The sequence below is a fragment of the Alligator sinensis genome, unplaced genomic scaffold (assembly GCF_000455745.1).
Source record: "Alligator sinensis unplaced genomic scaffold, ASM45574v1 scaffold625_1, whole genome shotgun sequence".
Lineage (NCBI taxonomy): Eukaryota > Metazoa > Chordata > Crocodylia > Alligatoridae > Alligator > Alligator sinensis.
Window position 1 is genome coordinate 112841 of NW_005842894.1, and position 17874 is coordinate 130714.

At 52.0% G+C, this 17874-nt stretch overlaps 2 protein-coding genes across 5 annotated transcripts in view; one reads left to right on the plus strand and one right to left on the minus strand.

Annotated features, from left to right (window-relative positions):
* ROBO3 (roundabout guidance receptor 3) overlaps positions 1-5797 on the plus strand; it is an 86239-nt gene extending 80442 nt beyond the window's left edge. The window contains exons 21-27 of the mRNA XM_014525827.2: positions 462-624; positions 1171-1392; positions 2008-2189; positions 2665-2772; positions 3097-3276; positions 4425-4573; positions 5316-5797. Coding sequence (XP_014381313.1) covers positions 462-624; positions 1171-1392; positions 2008-2189; positions 2665-2772; positions 3097-3276; positions 4425-4573; positions 5316-5327 — 1016 coding nt within the window. The 3' untranslated portion in view covers positions 5328-5797. The remainder of the gene's footprint in view (positions 1-461; positions 625-1170; positions 1393-2007; positions 2190-2664; positions 2773-3096; positions 3277-4424; positions 4574-5315) is intronic.
* Positions 5798-11515: 5718 nt separating this feature from the next.
* The window catches only part of ROBO4 (roundabout guidance receptor 4), a 66426-nt gene continuing 60067 nt past the window's right edge, over positions 11516-17874 (minus strand). For 3 of the 4 annotated variants that reach the window (XM_025192122.1, XM_025192121.1, XM_025192120.1), the window contains 2 exons: positions 17374-17616; positions 11516-14756 (listed from right to left, as the gene is read on the minus strand). In XM_025192122.1, coding sequence (XP_025047907.1) covers positions 14581-14756; positions 17374-17616 — 419 coding nt within the window. In that variant the 3' untranslated portion in view covers positions 11516-14580. The remainder of the gene's footprint in view (positions 14757-17373; positions 17617-17874) is intronic. The other variant, XM_006035931.3, reaches the window with a different exon arrangement.

Consider the following 17874-nt stretch of genomic DNA (forward strand, 5'->3'; position numbering starts at 1 on the left):
TTGTGATGGAAAGCATTTGAATCAAAGGGCCATGGAGATGCCAGGGCCAGCCTCTCACCTGTCTTTGTGTCCTAGTGTGATGGGGCTGTCATGGCCATGGTGGCACTAGGGTATATGGCATGCAGCTGAGCAGACACTTCCCAGCTTTACCTGCCCAGGGGCAGAGCAGGCTCTTCCAGCCACAGGGTCCAGCCACCCTGTCTGAGCTCTCTGGATGATAGGGCCAAGTTCCACTGTGTAGGGACCAACTGAGTGCTCTAAAGGGGTCTGGCTGGGCAATGGGCCCAGCACACATTGTAGTACAGACAAGGCCACCTCCTTTTCTCTGCTCCCTGCACCCCAGGCTGCATGGCACAGGTCTGGGGCATGTGTCCCTGCCAAGCCGGTGTAGGGCTTACTGGAGGGCTCCCCCACTTCCTTCTCAGTGTCTGAGAAATGCCTTCTGGCTCTGCTCTTCATAGCAGCTAAAAATGGCAAAGCAAAATCAGTGGGGAAGCCTGTGAAAATGCCATCGCTAAACTGGGCAGAACTGCTGCCCCCACCCCCCACAGCCAGCGAGCTGAGCCAGTGTGCTGAGGACGAGGAAGACGAGGATGAAGACAAGGACGAGGAGCTGGCTGTCTGGTGAGCATGGGTTCCAGCTCCCTCTGCACACAGCACATATCCCTGCCACAGGAAGGGCTGGGATTGCAGCGTCCTCACAGTCCTGCATCAGACTCTAAACTGCCCAGCAGCAACCGGCCACTGCATCAGGCGCTCATGGGGCAAGCACAGGCATTGCCAGAAGCTCTGGGGCATCCATCCAAATGGCAATAAGATGAGCTGGGCCAGGCAGATCGTGAGGGCTTCCCATGCTGCCTGGGAGCTCCAGCTTTGCCCAGACCCCCCCTGCCAGGGAAAATTGGGGCTTGGGTCTCAGAGGAACTGCAGCAGGGAGCTGCTCCCAGTCTTCAGTGGGGATAGATCTCCCTCAGCCTGTTTGGGGGTGGTGGAGGGGCACTTACTCTGCTGGAGGAATGTCAGTGGGAAGCTGGGAACAAATGTTGCAATATGGTGAAATTTTCCCTTGTCCATCATTGACCCCAAGGATGTGGGGATTGCTAGACAGGGCTGCTGAGAGCCTGGTCCCCTCCCAGCCCAACAGGCATTTGATGTCTGCCCTGCTTGTAGCTCGGAGATGGAGGAGTGGTGCCCGCCGCTGCCTGAGCGCACCTACCTGATGGAGAACATCCAGGAAGAGGACTGGCCCCCACCCCATGGGGAGGCCTCCTCACCCGCCAACTCATATGGGCAGCAGTCCACTGCTACACTGACGCCCTCACCCCACGATGAGGCGAGAGCTGCCGAGGACATCCCCAGGCTCCATCACTTTGAAGTCCCCCACCTGCCCCGGTAGGAGAGACCCCCCATCAGAGATCTTATTCAGCGTCACCTCACCACCCCACTCTGCTAGTACCCCCATCTTGGCCCAAATCCACTGCCACTCCCATCCTTGGCTTCCCTCTGCCAGTGTGTGCTTAGCACTGCTAGTGCCTCTTAGCCCTGACTTGCAGCACTCCCATCTGACCTGAGGCATCTGCCCTTCCCTGTCTTGCTGTGTGAGGGCATTAAGATGGCGGCGGGGGGGGGATCGCCTGGGTTACTAGGGGAATCCTAGCCCACTGCTGCAGTGACTAGTTGGTGCTGCACTGCTGCTGTGCACCTATTGCCCCTCCTCGGATAACTAAGACTGTGGGTCCTGCCTCTTTCCCATCCCAGGCTCCTAGAGCTGGTTTTCATTTTTGTAGTCTTGTTGGGGCCTGGCAGGCAGGTCCCGGTAGCCTTGTTCACAGGGCCTCAGAACACAAGACAGACTGCCCCTCGCCTCGGGCCAGTGAATGAGCTTGTTCCCAATGGAGTGGTGAGTGACTCCCCTAGGCAGGAGAGGTGTGGGCAGGCTGTCTCCCTCCCCAAGGCCCATCTTCTACCTCTCTGCCAGGCTTTTAACTGGGCTGTCATTTTTTTCAGGCAGTTGCCAAATGACCCAGGGCTATTGCCTAGGGCCCCAAGTCCCCCCTTCACCCAGTCTAACCCCAGCTTCAGTGCTCTTGAGGAGGGGACTGATGGCCACACACCCAGACATGGATACAAGCGCAATCTGAGCCAGACCTTGGCGCACAGTGTGGAGAACATCAGCTCTCCAAACACAGGTGAGTGCAGTTGCCTGGCTTTACTGCTCCTTGCAGCATGCCCAACCTTGGCTTTGTGTGGGAACCATAACCAGTACCAGTGCCTGAAATCTGCTGGAACTCCCCTCTGTACAAAGGGGGAGGGGCTTCAAAGGGGATAGCATGCTCCAGGGGGGGAGAGGGGTGGCCAAAGCCAGTGCAGAGCAGTTCCACCACCACCTGGCCCTTGGCTGTTGGGTCCCAGGTGCAGAGGTACAGGCCCCTCTGGTAGCCACGAGCCTATCAGAGTTTGGCCCTGATACAAGAGCTGTGCCATCATTCAGGCTTGCCTCCATAATCCCTTTTTGGTCTCCCTGGCATTTGTGAGCCCTACTAGCCCGTGATGGTCTAGTATATCTCGGGTGCTGGCAATGCCCGCAGTCCTGGTGGGCAGGCTGTGGGGAGTGGAGACTGGCACTGGCTGTATAACAGTGTTTTGTGTTGGTGTTGCTGACAGGTAAAGTCCACTGTAACCCCAGTGATGTGTCACTTGCCCCAGCACAGAAAGCAAGAGTCAAGAAGAAGGCCAAGCCCAGCCACTATCGTCGAGAGAAGCAGCAGGGAGGTGAGTGGGAGTGGGGAAGCCTGGTCTCAGGACCACTCTGCTTCCTTGGGGAAGCAAAAGCCACAGAACCTGACTGAGCAAGGGAGCTGCTGGCTGTACTGGCCCCACTGCAACTGCAGCAGCCACCACTTCCCAGCCCTAATAGAGCAGGGGAGCAGCAATTATCTGCTGTGAATTCAGGGGTCTCACTGGTGTCACTACTGTCAGGCACTGCTCCCAACCCCACCGCTTGGGGCCTGTGTGGAGGGTGGCCAGGGCTGACACCTGGGCTGGCTGCAGTAGGAGAGCCTGCCCTGCTGCTCATGAGAAACACCTCCCATGCAGACCTGCCGCCACCCCCTTTGCCACCACCCAGTGAGGACTCTGCCTTCCCTGGGACAGCTGCACCATGCCTGGACTACGGTATCTCCCCTTTGGAGAGGGACACAAGTGGCACCACATCTGCAGAACAGAGAGCGGGCCATCGGACAGCACTGGATCAGCACCACCACCTGCACCGAGATGGTAACACCAGCTAGATCCTGGACCAGTGCCAGGAGGGTCCCAGCCACCCAAGCTGCTTCAGGGGCCCTGAGCTCCAGGGCCTGGGCCGTGGTGCAGAGGATAGGCCCAGGCCTCTGGGCTTATGGGCAGGGTCTGCTCCTGCTTTCTGGCAGGTCTTGGCCTAGAAGAAAGAGGCCACCTCTCCCTGCTGTTTGCCTCATTCCCTGCCTGGGGGCAAGACGTGCAACTGAGTGAACCTGCCCTGTGTTGTCCTTCCAGTGCAGTGGCACCATGTGCTCTCCCTTGCTAGCCTAGCCCTGCCCCAGCCCAGTACGTCTACCAGCATAGGCACAGTCACAAGTGCCAGCATGAGCTAGAAAACAGGTTCCCAGGGGGCCTGAGCACTTGCTGCTCCTGCTGACTGACACCAAAGCTGGGCTGCTTTGAGCCTCAAGCTGCCCAGGAAGTGCCTGTCCGGGAAGAGAATATGCAATGCCTGCCCCTGCCCCTTTTCTCTTGCAGCCTCCAGGACAGGCCTCACTTGGTGATTCTCCCCTCACTACCATGCTCAGTTACCATGGATGGCCCTTGCAGGAGCTAGTCCAGTTCTCTAAACTGCATCTTGAACCTAGTGTAGCTGCTTAAAAGTGCTGGAGCCTACACTGTCCACCTGCACCTGCTTAAGGCCTTGGCATGCTCAGCCCTCTCCCTGGTCTGTGGATCCCCCAGGTTCAATACCCTTCCATTTCCTTGAGGAGCCACCTTCAGAGCCCTGTGGCTGCCCAGCTGGCTCCTAGCCCGTGGTTGGCACAGATGGCTCAGGCAACATTGCTGCCAGGCTTAGTGGTAGGCTCCAGGCAGGGCTCTGCTTATCATTCAGGACTGATGTGTTGGAAGCCTGCTCCACACCAGGTCGTCTTGGTTCTAGGGAAGCCAGACCTCTGGAGGCCAGGGCCAACCATGAGCCAGAGGCCTGGGGATTCTGCAAAGCAAACATGCAGGGGTTTCAGAGGCCAACACTGTGTTTGGCCCAGCAGCCCAGTTCAGGATGTCCCACTTGGCAGCTACTCCCCTGCAGGGACACTAGCTCACTGGGCACAGCTGCCAAAGGGTCTGCTGGGCACAAGGACATGCCAGCCTTGCCCTTATGCCTGCTGCTTTCCTTGCAGAGGAAGAGATCATTCCCTACAGCAAGCCCACCTTCCTCTCCAGAAGCCAGGTGTCCAGCAATTGCTCTACAACAGGTAGCTCCTCCTCCAAGGGCTCCACAGGATCCAGAGGGCATGGATGGATCAGGACAGCAGGGGACCGCAGTGAGGTGAGCCACAGCACTCACCTCATAGCACTCACTCTGCTCTGCTGCAGCTAGGCTGGCCAGAAGTATCTCTGCAGTCCAGGGGTCAGCCATGCATGAGGGGCACTGGGGGAATGGGAGCCACAGATGAAATGGTAGGGCACAGTCATGCAGAGCAGCAGAATCCAGCAGCAGGGTTCTGCCAGGGACCACATACTAGGCCAGCCACAGAGTGGGGGCTAGTACCTGGGGTGCAGGGCTCCAGCAGTCTCGGGCAGCTGGTGCCCTATTTCTCTCTGGCTGCAAACCATAAAAGGAAATGAACTCTTGCTCTTGGAACTCCTTGTGGGGTGTGCCCTTTGCCAGCCCCACCAGCTGCACCTGATCTGAGAACATCCTGCTGCAGGAGGTATGGGGAGGTACATGCTGCTGTGCCTGTGACTCTGGGCAGTGTTGGCTGCTGTGCCTCTAGCTCTGGCCAGAGTACTTGGAGAGGTGTGAGGGAGTTGGGAGCCATGAGGTTAGAAATAGTATGGGTCTCCCATCTTTTCACCTGATGATGAGATGTCTGTAACATGGATGGGGGAGCCTGTGCCCATGCCTGGTGAGCAGTGCCCTAGGACCTGGAGAGAACTGGATTAAGGGCCTTATGTTCCCAGCAGCCTGGGGCACCTTACAGAAGACTGATTAGTTGGGGTACTATTCCCAGGCAATGCCTGAAACCCCTTTGTCTGCCTCACTAACCATTTTCCCTTTGCCTTTGCAGGAGAAGAGATGAAGCTAGTGGCACTGGTTGAAAGGAGCAGAGTAAAGTGACATGCAGGCTGGGGTCAGGGCTCTGTCCCTTGAAATGCCAGAGCTGGAGCTCTAGGGCTTATTCTTGTTTAATTTATGACTGTGACTAGAGCCAGGCAGTCCAGTCCCTTGTAAATAGCTGTGTTTGGAACACTTTGGCCAGGGCTGGCTCTATAATCAGGACATGGGGTGAGGCCTGAACAGGCCCATTTTGGTAACAAGTTGGCATCTCTGCAAAGACAGGTTTGTGCCATTAGGGCAGGGGTAGGAGTGAGCAGCCTGCCTCCATCCACCCAGCTTGTGATGGACAGAGAGAGCAGCCCACCTGCAGGTGGGCACTGGCATTTCTTGGCACTACCCACTCCAGCTCAGCCCAGCCAGCTCCTTATTCAGAGCAGGGAGCATTTTTCTTAGCTAATAAACCCTTTTGTAAACTGACCAATAAAGCTGTTTGTTAACCTGGATGGAAAGAGAGGTGTTGCTTTACCTCAGGGGCACTAAAGGAAAGAGCTTAGAATGGGAGCATCACGGAGAGGAGAGGAGAGGAGAGGAGAGCCTGGATAGGGAAACATAATTCACAGTGGGTGGCTGGGAGGAGCACGCATGGGGGCACTAGCTGGGGCAGACAGTGCCTCAGAACTGAGCATGACTGAGCCAGCTCCAGCAGCCCTGGGCCCTGCACACTGGTTCTTTTGGGAGGGCAGTGAGCCCAGCCCAGGCGCTGGGGGGATTCCTGTTGGTAGGAGCTGTTCTCTTCTGGTCATGAAGTTTCCCCAGGGAGGTACTGAGCGTGCTAGTGTTACCAGATTTGCCCATCACTTTGGGGTGTGCTCATTTATTAGGGCTACGTTTCTAGGGTCTTTGTAATTCTATCAATGTGCTGCTTGTGTTACTTGTGTTTTTAAATGGAGCTGTATCTCTCTCTTCTGCAAGGCCTCACCCCCAATGGAGCTATCTTGCAGGACTTGATTTCAGTGGGGCTGGGTTCCTCCAGTCACCACATCAGTCAAATACACACACACACACACACACACACACACACACACACATTAACCTGACACACCTGACCCAGCTGGGTTGATCAGCATGTACAGGCTGACACCCTCATATGCCAGGAATCAGTTCATTAAAGTAACAATAAAATGCAGTCAGACACAAGCACACAGGTGAACAGAATACCTCTGAATCCAGCTGGGTGTCCAGCTGACACCCCCATGGGCCAGCATTCAGCTCATAAGGGCACGTCTGAGTCAAATTGGGTCAATCAGCCTATACAAGCTGATCCCCTTCTGTGTTTCAAACTCAGCACGTCCCAATCTTTTGCCCTAACTGTCTTAGTAGTGATAGCCTCTTGATGAGCGGACCCCACAGTATTTCTGGGCTTCACAGGAATCTTTGGCTTAGGTAAAAGAAGCGTTGCTGCAGAGCAAGTGGGGAAGGGGAAGTAGAGAAGGAAAAATACACTCCATTACCACCAGTTTAACTATAAAAGTTATTTATTTCTAAGTATATGACATTTATAATGGTACTAGTAATAATAGACATGCAAGGAAAAACAAACAAAAACAATTACAATATTACCCTGGTTTAATTGAGTATTTGAAGAAACCTAGCTCAAGCTTAACTAATACAATTTAGGTTCAGAAAGCTATGCCTAGAGAGAAAAAGAAAAAGAGAGAGAGAAAGCGGGAGAAAGAGAGAGAGTAAGAGCTGGGATCTCACCATTCCAAGGCACTCGGGTGATTTGTTGGCAAGCAAAGTTCCCAGCACGATCCTTGAAGGGAGACGATCTGTTTCTCCCAGCTTCTTGAGAACAACAGCAGATGGTGTCAGAGAGATTTCTGTCTCTTGAAGCACACTGTTTGCTGCTTTACAGCTTTCTTATACCCTTAGTCTAGCCTCTTCAAAGCATTTTTTTAATTGTGTAAATCAAGAGGGTCCCAAGCCATAATTGACAGGGAAAATCATGTTATATAAACAGTTTAAATTTAAATGAATTACCTTTTTCAGTGAAAAGGGGTTATCTGGTTTGGAACATCTCAAGAAAGTGATTAACAACCAGGGAAAACATTAAGTTTTAAGGAGTAACCAGACACCTAGAAGCCAGCTTTAAATTATTATGAATATACTGGAAGGGATCTTCTCAGATGGCCTAGCTATGCTTGCACTGTGGAGTCAGCATCAGTGTTTTCTATTTTACCTGTTGTGAATAAGCCTCAGCTTAGCATGACTCTCAGATTTTACTGTAGTCTTTTAACAGACTTAAGGGGATGACTTGGAGGGTTCATAAACTTTGTGGGGAGGACTTCCACCAGTCATCCGAGGAAAAGTATGACAAAATTTGTGGTCAGGGCGTCAACAGGCTGGATGCTGTGATGAACCCTTAACCATTGTTCAAATGTTGCCCATACCCCCTCTGACTTGGTCTCTTGCCTCAGTGTTCCCTAACCCAGTGACTGAGTTTTAGTCAATCAGGTTTAAATAGGCTTCTCATCGTGGGAATGTACAGCCTGAGATGCCTATTAAACTTTTCTTCTGCTTAGTTCTGGTTAGATGAGGTGTGGGGGGCGGAGGGGGAGGTAGAAAAAGTCCTTTGTAAGTCCAGCAAGCTGTGTGCCAGGGTTTCCTCAGGAACACAGAACTGACAGGTAACACTAGGTCTTCATACTTCATGGGGTACAGATTTGGGAGTACTCAGGCCATCATTGCCAAAAGATGGCAGAAAAGTAGCCAGCTGGAAGATGCTGTAGCCCAGTTCCCAGGCCACCTATAGATGGATCAGTAGCTGCCCTTTGAGTAGCTGTCCACACAGAAATGTACTTGTGTGTTAGGGACTCGGCCCTTGACACTTTGTCCAGAGACCTTGTTGCGGGAGACACATGCAGTCTGGACACATGGGAGCTGATGAGGTGTGCCCTGTGCCAGACCTGCCAGTTTCACCTAGACTGAAAACATCCTGCTGCATGAGGTACTGGGAGGCTTGTGCTGCTGTGCCACTAGCTCTGGGAAGGGCAGAATGGGTACATGGAAAGGTATGGGGGAATTGGAAAAGCATCTTCACTGCTGGAAAAGCAAGACAGTGAAATAGGCTGCCTAGGGAAGTTGTGGAATCTCCTTCACTGGAGATGTACAAATAGAGGTATTAGGCATCATCATCCGGGATGATCTAGGAGTAGCTATGCCTGTGGGTATTCCCCATGCTTCTGCCTTTGCTTGTTGCCACTTGGGACTGGGAAGTAATTTTTTCACCCTCCTGTTGCTACACATGGTGGGAGGTGGGGGCAAGGTGCTGGTGGAGAGGATTTGCTTTTCCTCAGAAGCATATGGTGTTGGCTGCAGCCAAGGCTTGGGCTTTTGACTGAAGTTTGAGAGTGCTCCTGCTGGGACCAAAACCTGGAGGTTCCTGGCTAGTGGGTTTTGCCCCTCTGCTCAAGGTCAGACTGATCGCCTTATTTTGGGGCAGGAAAGACTTTTTAACCCATGGTCAGATTAGTACAGACTTGGCGGGGAGGGGGCAGGGGGGTGAGGAGGGGTTTGCCTTCCTCTGTAGCAGGGTTATAGCCTTTTTCTTCAGATATCCTGAGCATATTTTAACAACCCTTGCAACATCAGGACATTGGCCAACATTGTCCCCTTTACTATACCTGTGGCAGCAAGGGCGCTATGCTTTGTGGTTGTGTGGCAGAGCTGCCTATGTAGTTTTTGTAATAGGTTGAAATGTTAGACAACAATTTGTTTGGGATGTTTTGAATAGAGATGAACCTGCCTCAGGCAAGTGGTTAGACTAGATAACTTCCAGAGATCTCTTCCAGCCCTATTTTTTTTATTCTATGAAAACGTCCATGGCTGGCAATTCCATAACCTCTCTGGGCAACCTCGTAGTCAGAAAGTTATTCCTAATTACCAATATAAGTTGCCTCTGCTGCAGTTTGAGGCCGTTGTTCCTAAATCTGTCCCGAACAAACACACCCTTCATGTATTTGAAATCCTCCCTCAGTCCTCTTCTCCAGACTAAATAACCCTAGCTCTTTCAGCCTTTCCTCATTAAGTCAAGCTCCCCAGGTCTCTAATCATTTTTGTTGCTCCCTTATGGACTTTTTCTAATCTGACCACATCTTTCTTGATATGTGGGGCCCAAAACTGGATGCAACATTCCAGGTGAGACCTCACCAGTACTGAGTAGAACAGAAGAATCACGTCCCTTGTTGTGTAAATACAATCCAGTAAGCACAATGTTGGCTTATACTCAGCTGCAACCCCTAGGTCCTTTTCTGAAATACTGAAGCCTAGCCAACCATTCCCCAGTCTATTTGTGCATGGAATGAGCCCATCTTAAGTGCAGAACTCTGCCGTTGCTGTGTCAAATTGTGGAACCGGCTGCAATGTAAGTCCTGCAAAATTGCTTAGCAGTAATACCAGATTGGAGGAATGTGAAAAGATACTGGTGATATACAATAAAAATAACTATATATCCAGTGGCTAAATGCAGACTATCAATACCCAATCCACAGAAAAAAACAGTGGTGCCTGGAATTCATATGGTCAGCACTCAAGAGTACCATCCGCTGGTAGACAGCCAAACAGTGCAAGCCATGGATCTGATCACAGTGCAGCACTGAGACAGGAGGGAGGAAGATCTTGGTCCTTGTCAGATATTTTAAAGTATAAAGATGTATTTAAAGGAGACACGCCTATAGGGGATGACCTCAAGTTAGAAATAGACCCAAAGATCTATCCTGTGTGACTGCTGAAACAGAGAGTACCAGTTGCCCAGGTGTAGCCACTCAAAAGAGGAACTAACAAGCCTAACAAGAAGGGGCCTTGTTTAACCAAGGAAATTAGCACTGACTGGATCAGTTTGTGGTAAGAAAACCAGCTGGCAGACTGAGGATCTGCATAGCTCCAAATGCTCTTAACAAGGCATTAAAAGAACCCATTAAAAGAACCCACTCTCAAGGACATGGCCTGAATTATCAAGGGCAAACATATTTACAGTTTATGATGTAAAAATGAATTCTGGCATATCAAGCTAAGTAAGTCCTCAAAGCCATCTGACAATCTTTGCATCTGACAATCTTTGCACCTATGGGTGCAAATGCCCATGGGCATCAGTCCTACCCTAGAGGTGTTCCAGCACAAACTGAATCAGGCACTACAACAATTGGAGTTGTAGCAGATGACGTCCTGACTGTGCAGGATGGAGATAGTGAGGAAGAGGCTGACCAGGACCATGATGCTAAGCTGCAACAGCTTCTAAGCAGATATAAGGAGCAGAATATTAAGTTAAACTCAGACAAGTTGAGGAGAAATGAGGTCCCCTATACTGGACTTAGTAATGACTCCAGCTTGACCCTGAGGCTTGAGAGCCATTAAGGAAATGCCCAGACCACAAGAGGTAAAGGGATTTCAGTGATGTATAGACTTTCCAGAGTCCATGCACACCTCTCAGAGGCTTGGAAACCTTTGAGACAGCTAATACACAAGGAACAGCATGGGACTAGGCAGAATCCCAGAAGCAAGTATTTGAAAGAATAAAGGAAGTCACAAGCAAGGCATCAGCCTTGAAGTATTACAGCCCAGCAGAGCAATTACAGCTACAATGTGATGCCCCAGAAGGCCTATGAGCAGCATTAGTGCAGAATCAGCAACCCCCAGTTTTTGCCAGCTAGGCCCTGACATACAAAAAGAGGGCCTGCACAAAGAGAGAAAGAACTCCTGGCTGTGCTCTTTCCTGTTCTAAGTATGTTCCTCACCCAGAAACATACGATGGGAGGTCAGTCAACAGCACCCAATCAACAGCCAGCAGATGTCAAAGATGCTGCCATAGAGCTGAGGTGTGAGAGTGCCTCCAGTCCCCAGCTTGAGGAGGCCACAGAGCAGGATGGGGTCACCTCCCAAAGTTATTGAAGTGCCCAAGAACCACATGACACCAAGCACTTGGTATCTGCCCTAGGAAAGGAGGGGCGGATTGTCTTCTTAGCAATCCTGTCCTGGGGTGAGAGCCCCTGGGGGTGGGGATGTCTATTAATTGATAAAGAGTTGTTCCCTGTCCCTCCCCTATCCTCTCTCTAGTCTATTTATGGATGTGTTTTCAGTCCAGAGCCCTAACAGAATGCTCCATCATCCTCTTCAAGTAGCAGGATAGTCTCACACAGTCCTGCCGAATGGTGTGAAGTTCACTGAGCTCCTGCAAAGGCTCAGCAGGCGTGGGAGGTGAAGGCAGCTGTGAAGTTGGGAGGGAGAGGCTGCAGCTCTGATCATGTCCACAGCCCTGTCTTTGACTCCAGCAGTGTTGCTGCTGTATTCCTCTTCTGTATTGGACCACTTGGAAAAGGAGCTTAAAGGCAAGGCCAGGCTCACACCTATGTTCCTGATCCTGAGCTCCCCTTGCCAGGCAGAGAGATCACACCTGAGAAGATCCAGCAGGCCCATTGCATCCTCTTGTTCCAGCCCCCTAATAAATGTGTCCTGCAGTGTTGGCATCCCACCCGGCTGCTGAGCCACTCCTGAGAGCTTCTTTCTTGGACCATACACCAGCTTCTCCTGTCCCCAACCCATATTGGTTCTAATGGAACATGTAGCTCCTTGATGAATGTCTCCAGCCCCCTCTCCTTTACTGGCAGCCTTTCCCAGGATGTGGAACTGCACCTAGGCTCCAGGGACACCAAGACATATGGATGAGATCCTATACAACCTATTAGTTGTGTAAGAGCACTTAGCCAGCTAAGTGAGCTCCTACTGCACTTTGCTCAAGTCCCTGAACAATTTTAATACAATGGATAAGTGTATCACTCATTGACTTGCCTCCTCACTGCTTTGTTGTAATTCAGGCCTAAGGGTAAGATAATGATGTTACAGAAATAGACAGAATGGGCTTAGCTATCTACAACAATTTAAGTGGAATAGGATCTGGGCCAGGTGCAGATGCCTTTCCACCATTAACTAAGCATCCCCTGCTGCTCTCCACACCATGCTTACATGGGCTTCCCAGGTTCAAGTCCTGAGCCCAGTTTCAATGAGGACACTCTTGGAAGGAATCCCATATCATAGGAGAGTCAATAGTGTAAGTAAATAACTGTTCTGTCCATAAAAGGGCTTTGTGCTGCTAGGGGATTAGAGGTTCCCATCTGGGTGGTGCCCAGGGCCTGTGTGGGATAGACTGCCACAAAAGGACACTCCTTTTCTGCAGCATCTTGTTGGAGGTGGCAGGCAGTGGACCAGTAAGCTCTTCCTTGCATCAGTGCCCTAAAGACATTCATGGCTGATTTTGGAGCATTTCTTGCTCCCTACAGCACTCAGTGATGCCCAGCAGTATGAAGTCAGGGCAGCTCATTTACATTGACAAAGTCCCAGTAATGGCTCTAAATGCACCATCTCTGAGAGTCAGCCAGAGATTTAACCCAGAGCAGTTAACCTAGGACATAGCTCAAACTGCTCTGTGTGCTGGACAGGAGCAGTAGCATAACTAAGGATGGGCAGGAGGAGCTGCAAGTTAAGTGTGCCGGAATTCCGCACCCCCCGCCCCGTGGAGTCAGTGCTTCGGCAGCTGCTGCTGCTTTAAGAGCAACAGCTGGATGACAAAGGGAAGCAGCAGCTCAGCTGGGACCCTGTAGGAGTTCCCAGCTGGGTCAGAGGGCTGCCTCTCTTGCCTCTGCTACCAACACCCCCTACTTTGCACCCCCTACTCTCAGAACCTCATGCCTACTTCCCACGATCTCCTGCAGAATCTGCTCTGAGGGCCAACTCTGTTTGTTACTACACTGGACGGGGCTGCCTGACCCAGCTTGAGGAGCAGGTTCCCATGAAGAGTAGCACCATCTGCAGCACCTCTGGCATCTGCCATGCAAAGACCCCCATGCCCTCCCTACACAAGGATAACCACAACCTCACTCTCTGGCTCTGCTCCCACCGCCCCTCAGGGGGCCAAAGCAACTGTGCTGGGCCCTGGCCAATGACCGTGGGCTAGTTTAGGATTGGTGACAGCAGGTGAGAATCCCCACTTTGCCATGGCCATCCTCTGAGGGCAGGGGCAGGGGCAGGGCTGGAGCTATCATGGTGGGGAAGTTAGGGGTATATCTGGGGTTAGTGCTGTGACCTTGGTCCTGAAAAGGTGAGTGGCAGGGCATCTCCTGAGCTGGTTGTTGCAGGGCTGCCAGGAGCTGACCCTTTGACTCCACCTCTGAGCCAACTTCTCTCATAAGGCTCAGTGAGACCTGCAGCTTGATGGAGATGTGCTGGAGACCATTCCTGGAAGGCAGGCAACTATGCAGTGACTGGCACCTCTGGAGCAGGAGCTCTTTATTTACAGAAATAAGGGCATAGACATATTAGTAGTGGGCAATCAGGCCAGATCAGTAAAAGCCTCAAGAAAACCATTACAGGAAGCTTGAAAAGCTACAAATAGACTGACCCTGCAAAGCATCTAGAACATAACACCAAAGGCAGCAATTCAACCAAACTCCATCACAAACCAAATTGGCATTGAAAGGAGGACTCCATGAGTACCAGCTGGATGAGCAGCTCTGCAGGCCTCCCAGTATGGGCCATGGGAGTAACAAGTCATGCACATGAAGGACACTGTAAATCAACAACAGCTGGAGGGGTTCCCAAACTACTGGTCTCTTTTTGTGGCATAAGACAGTCCCATTCTGTTGGATGCTCCAGGCAGGGTCCCAGAGCAACAATTTAGAATCCAAAGCCTAGAAGAGGAATCCTGTTTAGATGTCCCAGATAGATCCAGTAGACATGGAACACTAGCCAATGAAAGGGAAGCAGGATTCCTACCAGAGATCAGGGAATCCAATGAGAAAACAAGGCCACCCACTCCAGATATTATATGTGCAATAGACTAAGATGGTATGATATCCCACTGGGCCTGTAGGGAGTTCTGGAGAGGCCTCTGACCTTCTCTGACAAGAGCTGCCAGCTCCTGCCTGTTCCACCTCTGATGCTGAATGCTCCTCTCTTGTAGCTGTGGGCTCTGGCAAGAGCTGGTAAAATCAGTTGCCTGGGAGACTGGAGTGCTGCAGTTCAGGAGAATCTTTGAAGTCTTTTCATGAGGGGTTCAGCTTGCAGGGAAGGAGGCCTTCTAGGAGGGACTGGAGTGGGGAATGCTATTAGGTAAGAGTGAGCCCCTAGGCCAACTGCAACTCACCCACTTCCCATCTCTGTCCAGAGTCTCCGTGGAGTTACAGACAGAGCATACATAGGTGCCTGCCTGGAACAGAACAGCTCTCTTACACCTTGACCAGTGACTGTGTCATGTCCACTGGCAGCATCACAACTCTGCTTTTCTCCCCCTTCCAGTGCATGGCCAAGTTGCTTGGCATGTCACTGCAGGCAGCAGGGCTGGGGTCCTGGTGCTCACGGACTGTTCCTTCCCAGGGGCTGCTGGACTCAGACACGTGGGTACCTAGAAAGAAATCACTAATTAAAGTAGAGACCATCAGCATTAGACAGGCCCAGGCAGAGGTTGCTGCTGTCCAAAGAGATGCAGGTAGGGTCTGGCCAGGATACACCATTGGGCAGAGCAGTCCATGTACAAGGAAACCTTTCTACACCACAGTGAGGCTCATCTTCGCTGGTCTGTTCTAGGGAGGGAGTGGAGAGCCCACTGGAGCCAGGGCACACACTGACTTCAGTGAGTACTCCAGTATGTCCCTATAGTTGTCTGAACCTTTGATGCTGACAAGTGATTCTTAGTGCTGTGAGGTCAGAGGCTTTTGGTTCATTTTACTACAGTGGGGCATGCTGAAGGACTACCATGCAGTTAGGATATGCCTAGCACAAGGCAGGGACATGCACAGAGTCAATGCTTCAAGCAGATTCAAGGGTCCTGGAAGGGGCGGCCCTGTACCTGCTGGTCATAGCTACCAAGAACAGCTGCTCTAACTTGTGGTGATATCGCGTGAGTAGCTGCAATGCAGGCCAGAGGGCCTAATTTGCCAAACTCCCTCAGAGGTTTCAGTTTTCCTGCTACAAATGGAACCACAATAACCTCCCCCTGCCAAGGCCATGTAAGGCCCATCTTACCATGGCACAAAGCATACAGGTCTGATGGCAAGGCAAGGGCATGGATATCTCCAAAGGAAAAGGGCAGAACAGGCTGTTGGACATCCTGCAAGCCTCAGGCATCAGTTAACAGTCTCTTCTCTGCTTATGAATAGACACCAGGGATTCAGGGATCTCCACAAGATCTTCCAAACAATACAGCACCCCTTTGCTCCTCGTTGTCCTTTTTCCCATACATCCCAAGGCACTAACAAGTGGAGGCTACTCCCATCCTAACCTCAAGAGAGGGGGCAAATGTTATGGTGCACTGCGTCCAGGACTCCCCTCTACCAGTCATCTCTGTGCAGCACCAGCGTTTCACAGCCAGAGGCACTCCTCTCTGGAAACCCACCACTGAAGCCAGACTCAGATCAGATCAATACCTTGGGGCTGCTGGGAAAGGTCTACTGTGATGTAGGGAGCACAGCTACCCTACTACACGTGGTCTGTGTTGTAGAGCTTCAGGGAAAGGATCAGGCAAGGAGGGGCAAACATTGCAAGCTTGGGTCCTTCTGGATTGAGATGTGGTCCCTGAGGTGAATCTCAAGTCCCATGGTAGGGCTATGCCTGACCTAAGCCCCAGGGTACTGAATCTTAGCTTCAGTCCTGCATGACCTCCCAGGCCCTGCTGCAGGGATTTGAAGCAGCAGAATTCCCCTGGGTCAAGTTATCCCCCAACTGCCTGCTACAGCATCCTGTACCTTCCTGAACATGGGCAGGGCCTGTTGAGTGCTGGAGTCAAACCAGACACTGGAAGGTAACTGATCTGCTCTTCTCCAGAGAAACAATTCCTGTGATGTAGACCAGGAAGAGATAAGGTGCCACAAATGGCTAAGGCAACTGCAGTCTCTCTGCAGCTGCCCTTGCTGGCTGCACCCCCTCCCTCCAACAGAGTTAGTGTGGCAGAAGATGCAGGCTGAGTTAAAGATTCATTGGTACAGCCTTGGCTCTAATTGAGCCTTTCAGTTCATTGAGGTGCAAAGGTGTGGGAGGCCATGCAGGCCTGTGTCAGTCAGCAGGAGCATAGGAAATCAATGGGGAGTCACCAGGTGCTGGGAAAATAGGGCTGCACAAGCTGAACCCAGCTCCCAGAGCACCCCACCCCCTGCTCACAGATACCCAGCAGGAAGTATGCAGCGTTAACTCCATGATGCTCAGATGGGTCATTTCCAGCAGAACATAATGTAGCTGCAAAGAGCTGGGAGCAAGGCCCCCAGGATACAGGACTGCTGGCTTGAAGTGGCATGGAAGCAAACCCAGCAGGACCAACTGCTTGCAGAGCAGCCAGCATCACTGAGAACCAAAAGGGCTGCCCCAGGCTGTAAGAGAAGGCAGAGAGACTTTGGCAGCAGGGAATGGAAACCTGAAGGGACCTTTCCTCCATCCAGTCACTGGCTGGGTGAAGAGTTCCTCCCAGTCCAAGCTGTGGGTGGGAGGGAGCTCCCATGCTTTCTCCTTTTGATCCTTTCTTACTCCTGGGAGGAGAACTCTTCCAGGTGCTCTTTCTGGGAGACTTGGCCATTCCCTGCAGCCAAGCAGCCAAGTGCAGGCATAAGAGAAAGGGACCTCTGGGTCTAGCCAGCTTCAGCCTGTGAGGGTGTTACAGGGAGAGCCAAAGAGGACAGGAGTGTTACAACATTGCTCAAGGCAATGCCAGCTCTTTGAAGCCATCTCTGTGTCAAACATGCCCCAAGGGCTCAAGCTGAGGATGTTGGCAGAATCCAGGGAGTGGGGGAAAAACTGAGGGTTTCCCAGAATGCTCATGACCTGGGGGAGGTTAAAGGGCTTCCTGGAAACTCCATGGTGGTGCTACCCAGGCCCCAGGAGAGAGCAGGGCCAGTACTACAGGATGGGGAGTACATACAGTTACGTTAGGAAGACTGAGAGGACTGACAAATCAGCCCACGCTGCTCCAGCAGGGGCCAGACGGGCCCATCATGCACCAGTACCATGAAGCATGCAGCAGCCCTGATACTTGCGATTTGCCCGATGCCAGGGGGCAGAGGGTAGCTGAGTCCCACCTAGCACTGCCTTCCCTTCCTCTGCTGTCACAGTGGTATGTTTCCTCTGGGCCTGCTGGGCAAATTTGGCTTCCATGTCTTCCATCCAGTTGTTGGTCCAGCTCCACACAGACAGGGGCTCTGCTCCAAGTCTTGCTGTGACCTCTTGGGACTCAGGGGGGTAAAGGAGCCCATCCAGAAGGGAGGTAGGTGGCAAGAAGTCTGCATGGGAAAAATAAAGGCCATTATTTTGCTGAGAGGTGTATGGTGCACTAGGCTGTGGGCAGATGCAGTGCCCCCAAGGCCACCAAAGCCTGCCCAGCACTGCATGGACTGACAAGGAGGCCCCACCCTGTACAGACAGAGCCCACCCCCCTCCCCCCCATCTTCTTACACAGAATTGCTAGGGACTGCACTAGTGCTACCAGAGCAAGGCAGGAGTTTGTGTGGGGATGGGGAGGGGACCCCTGGTGAGGGTTG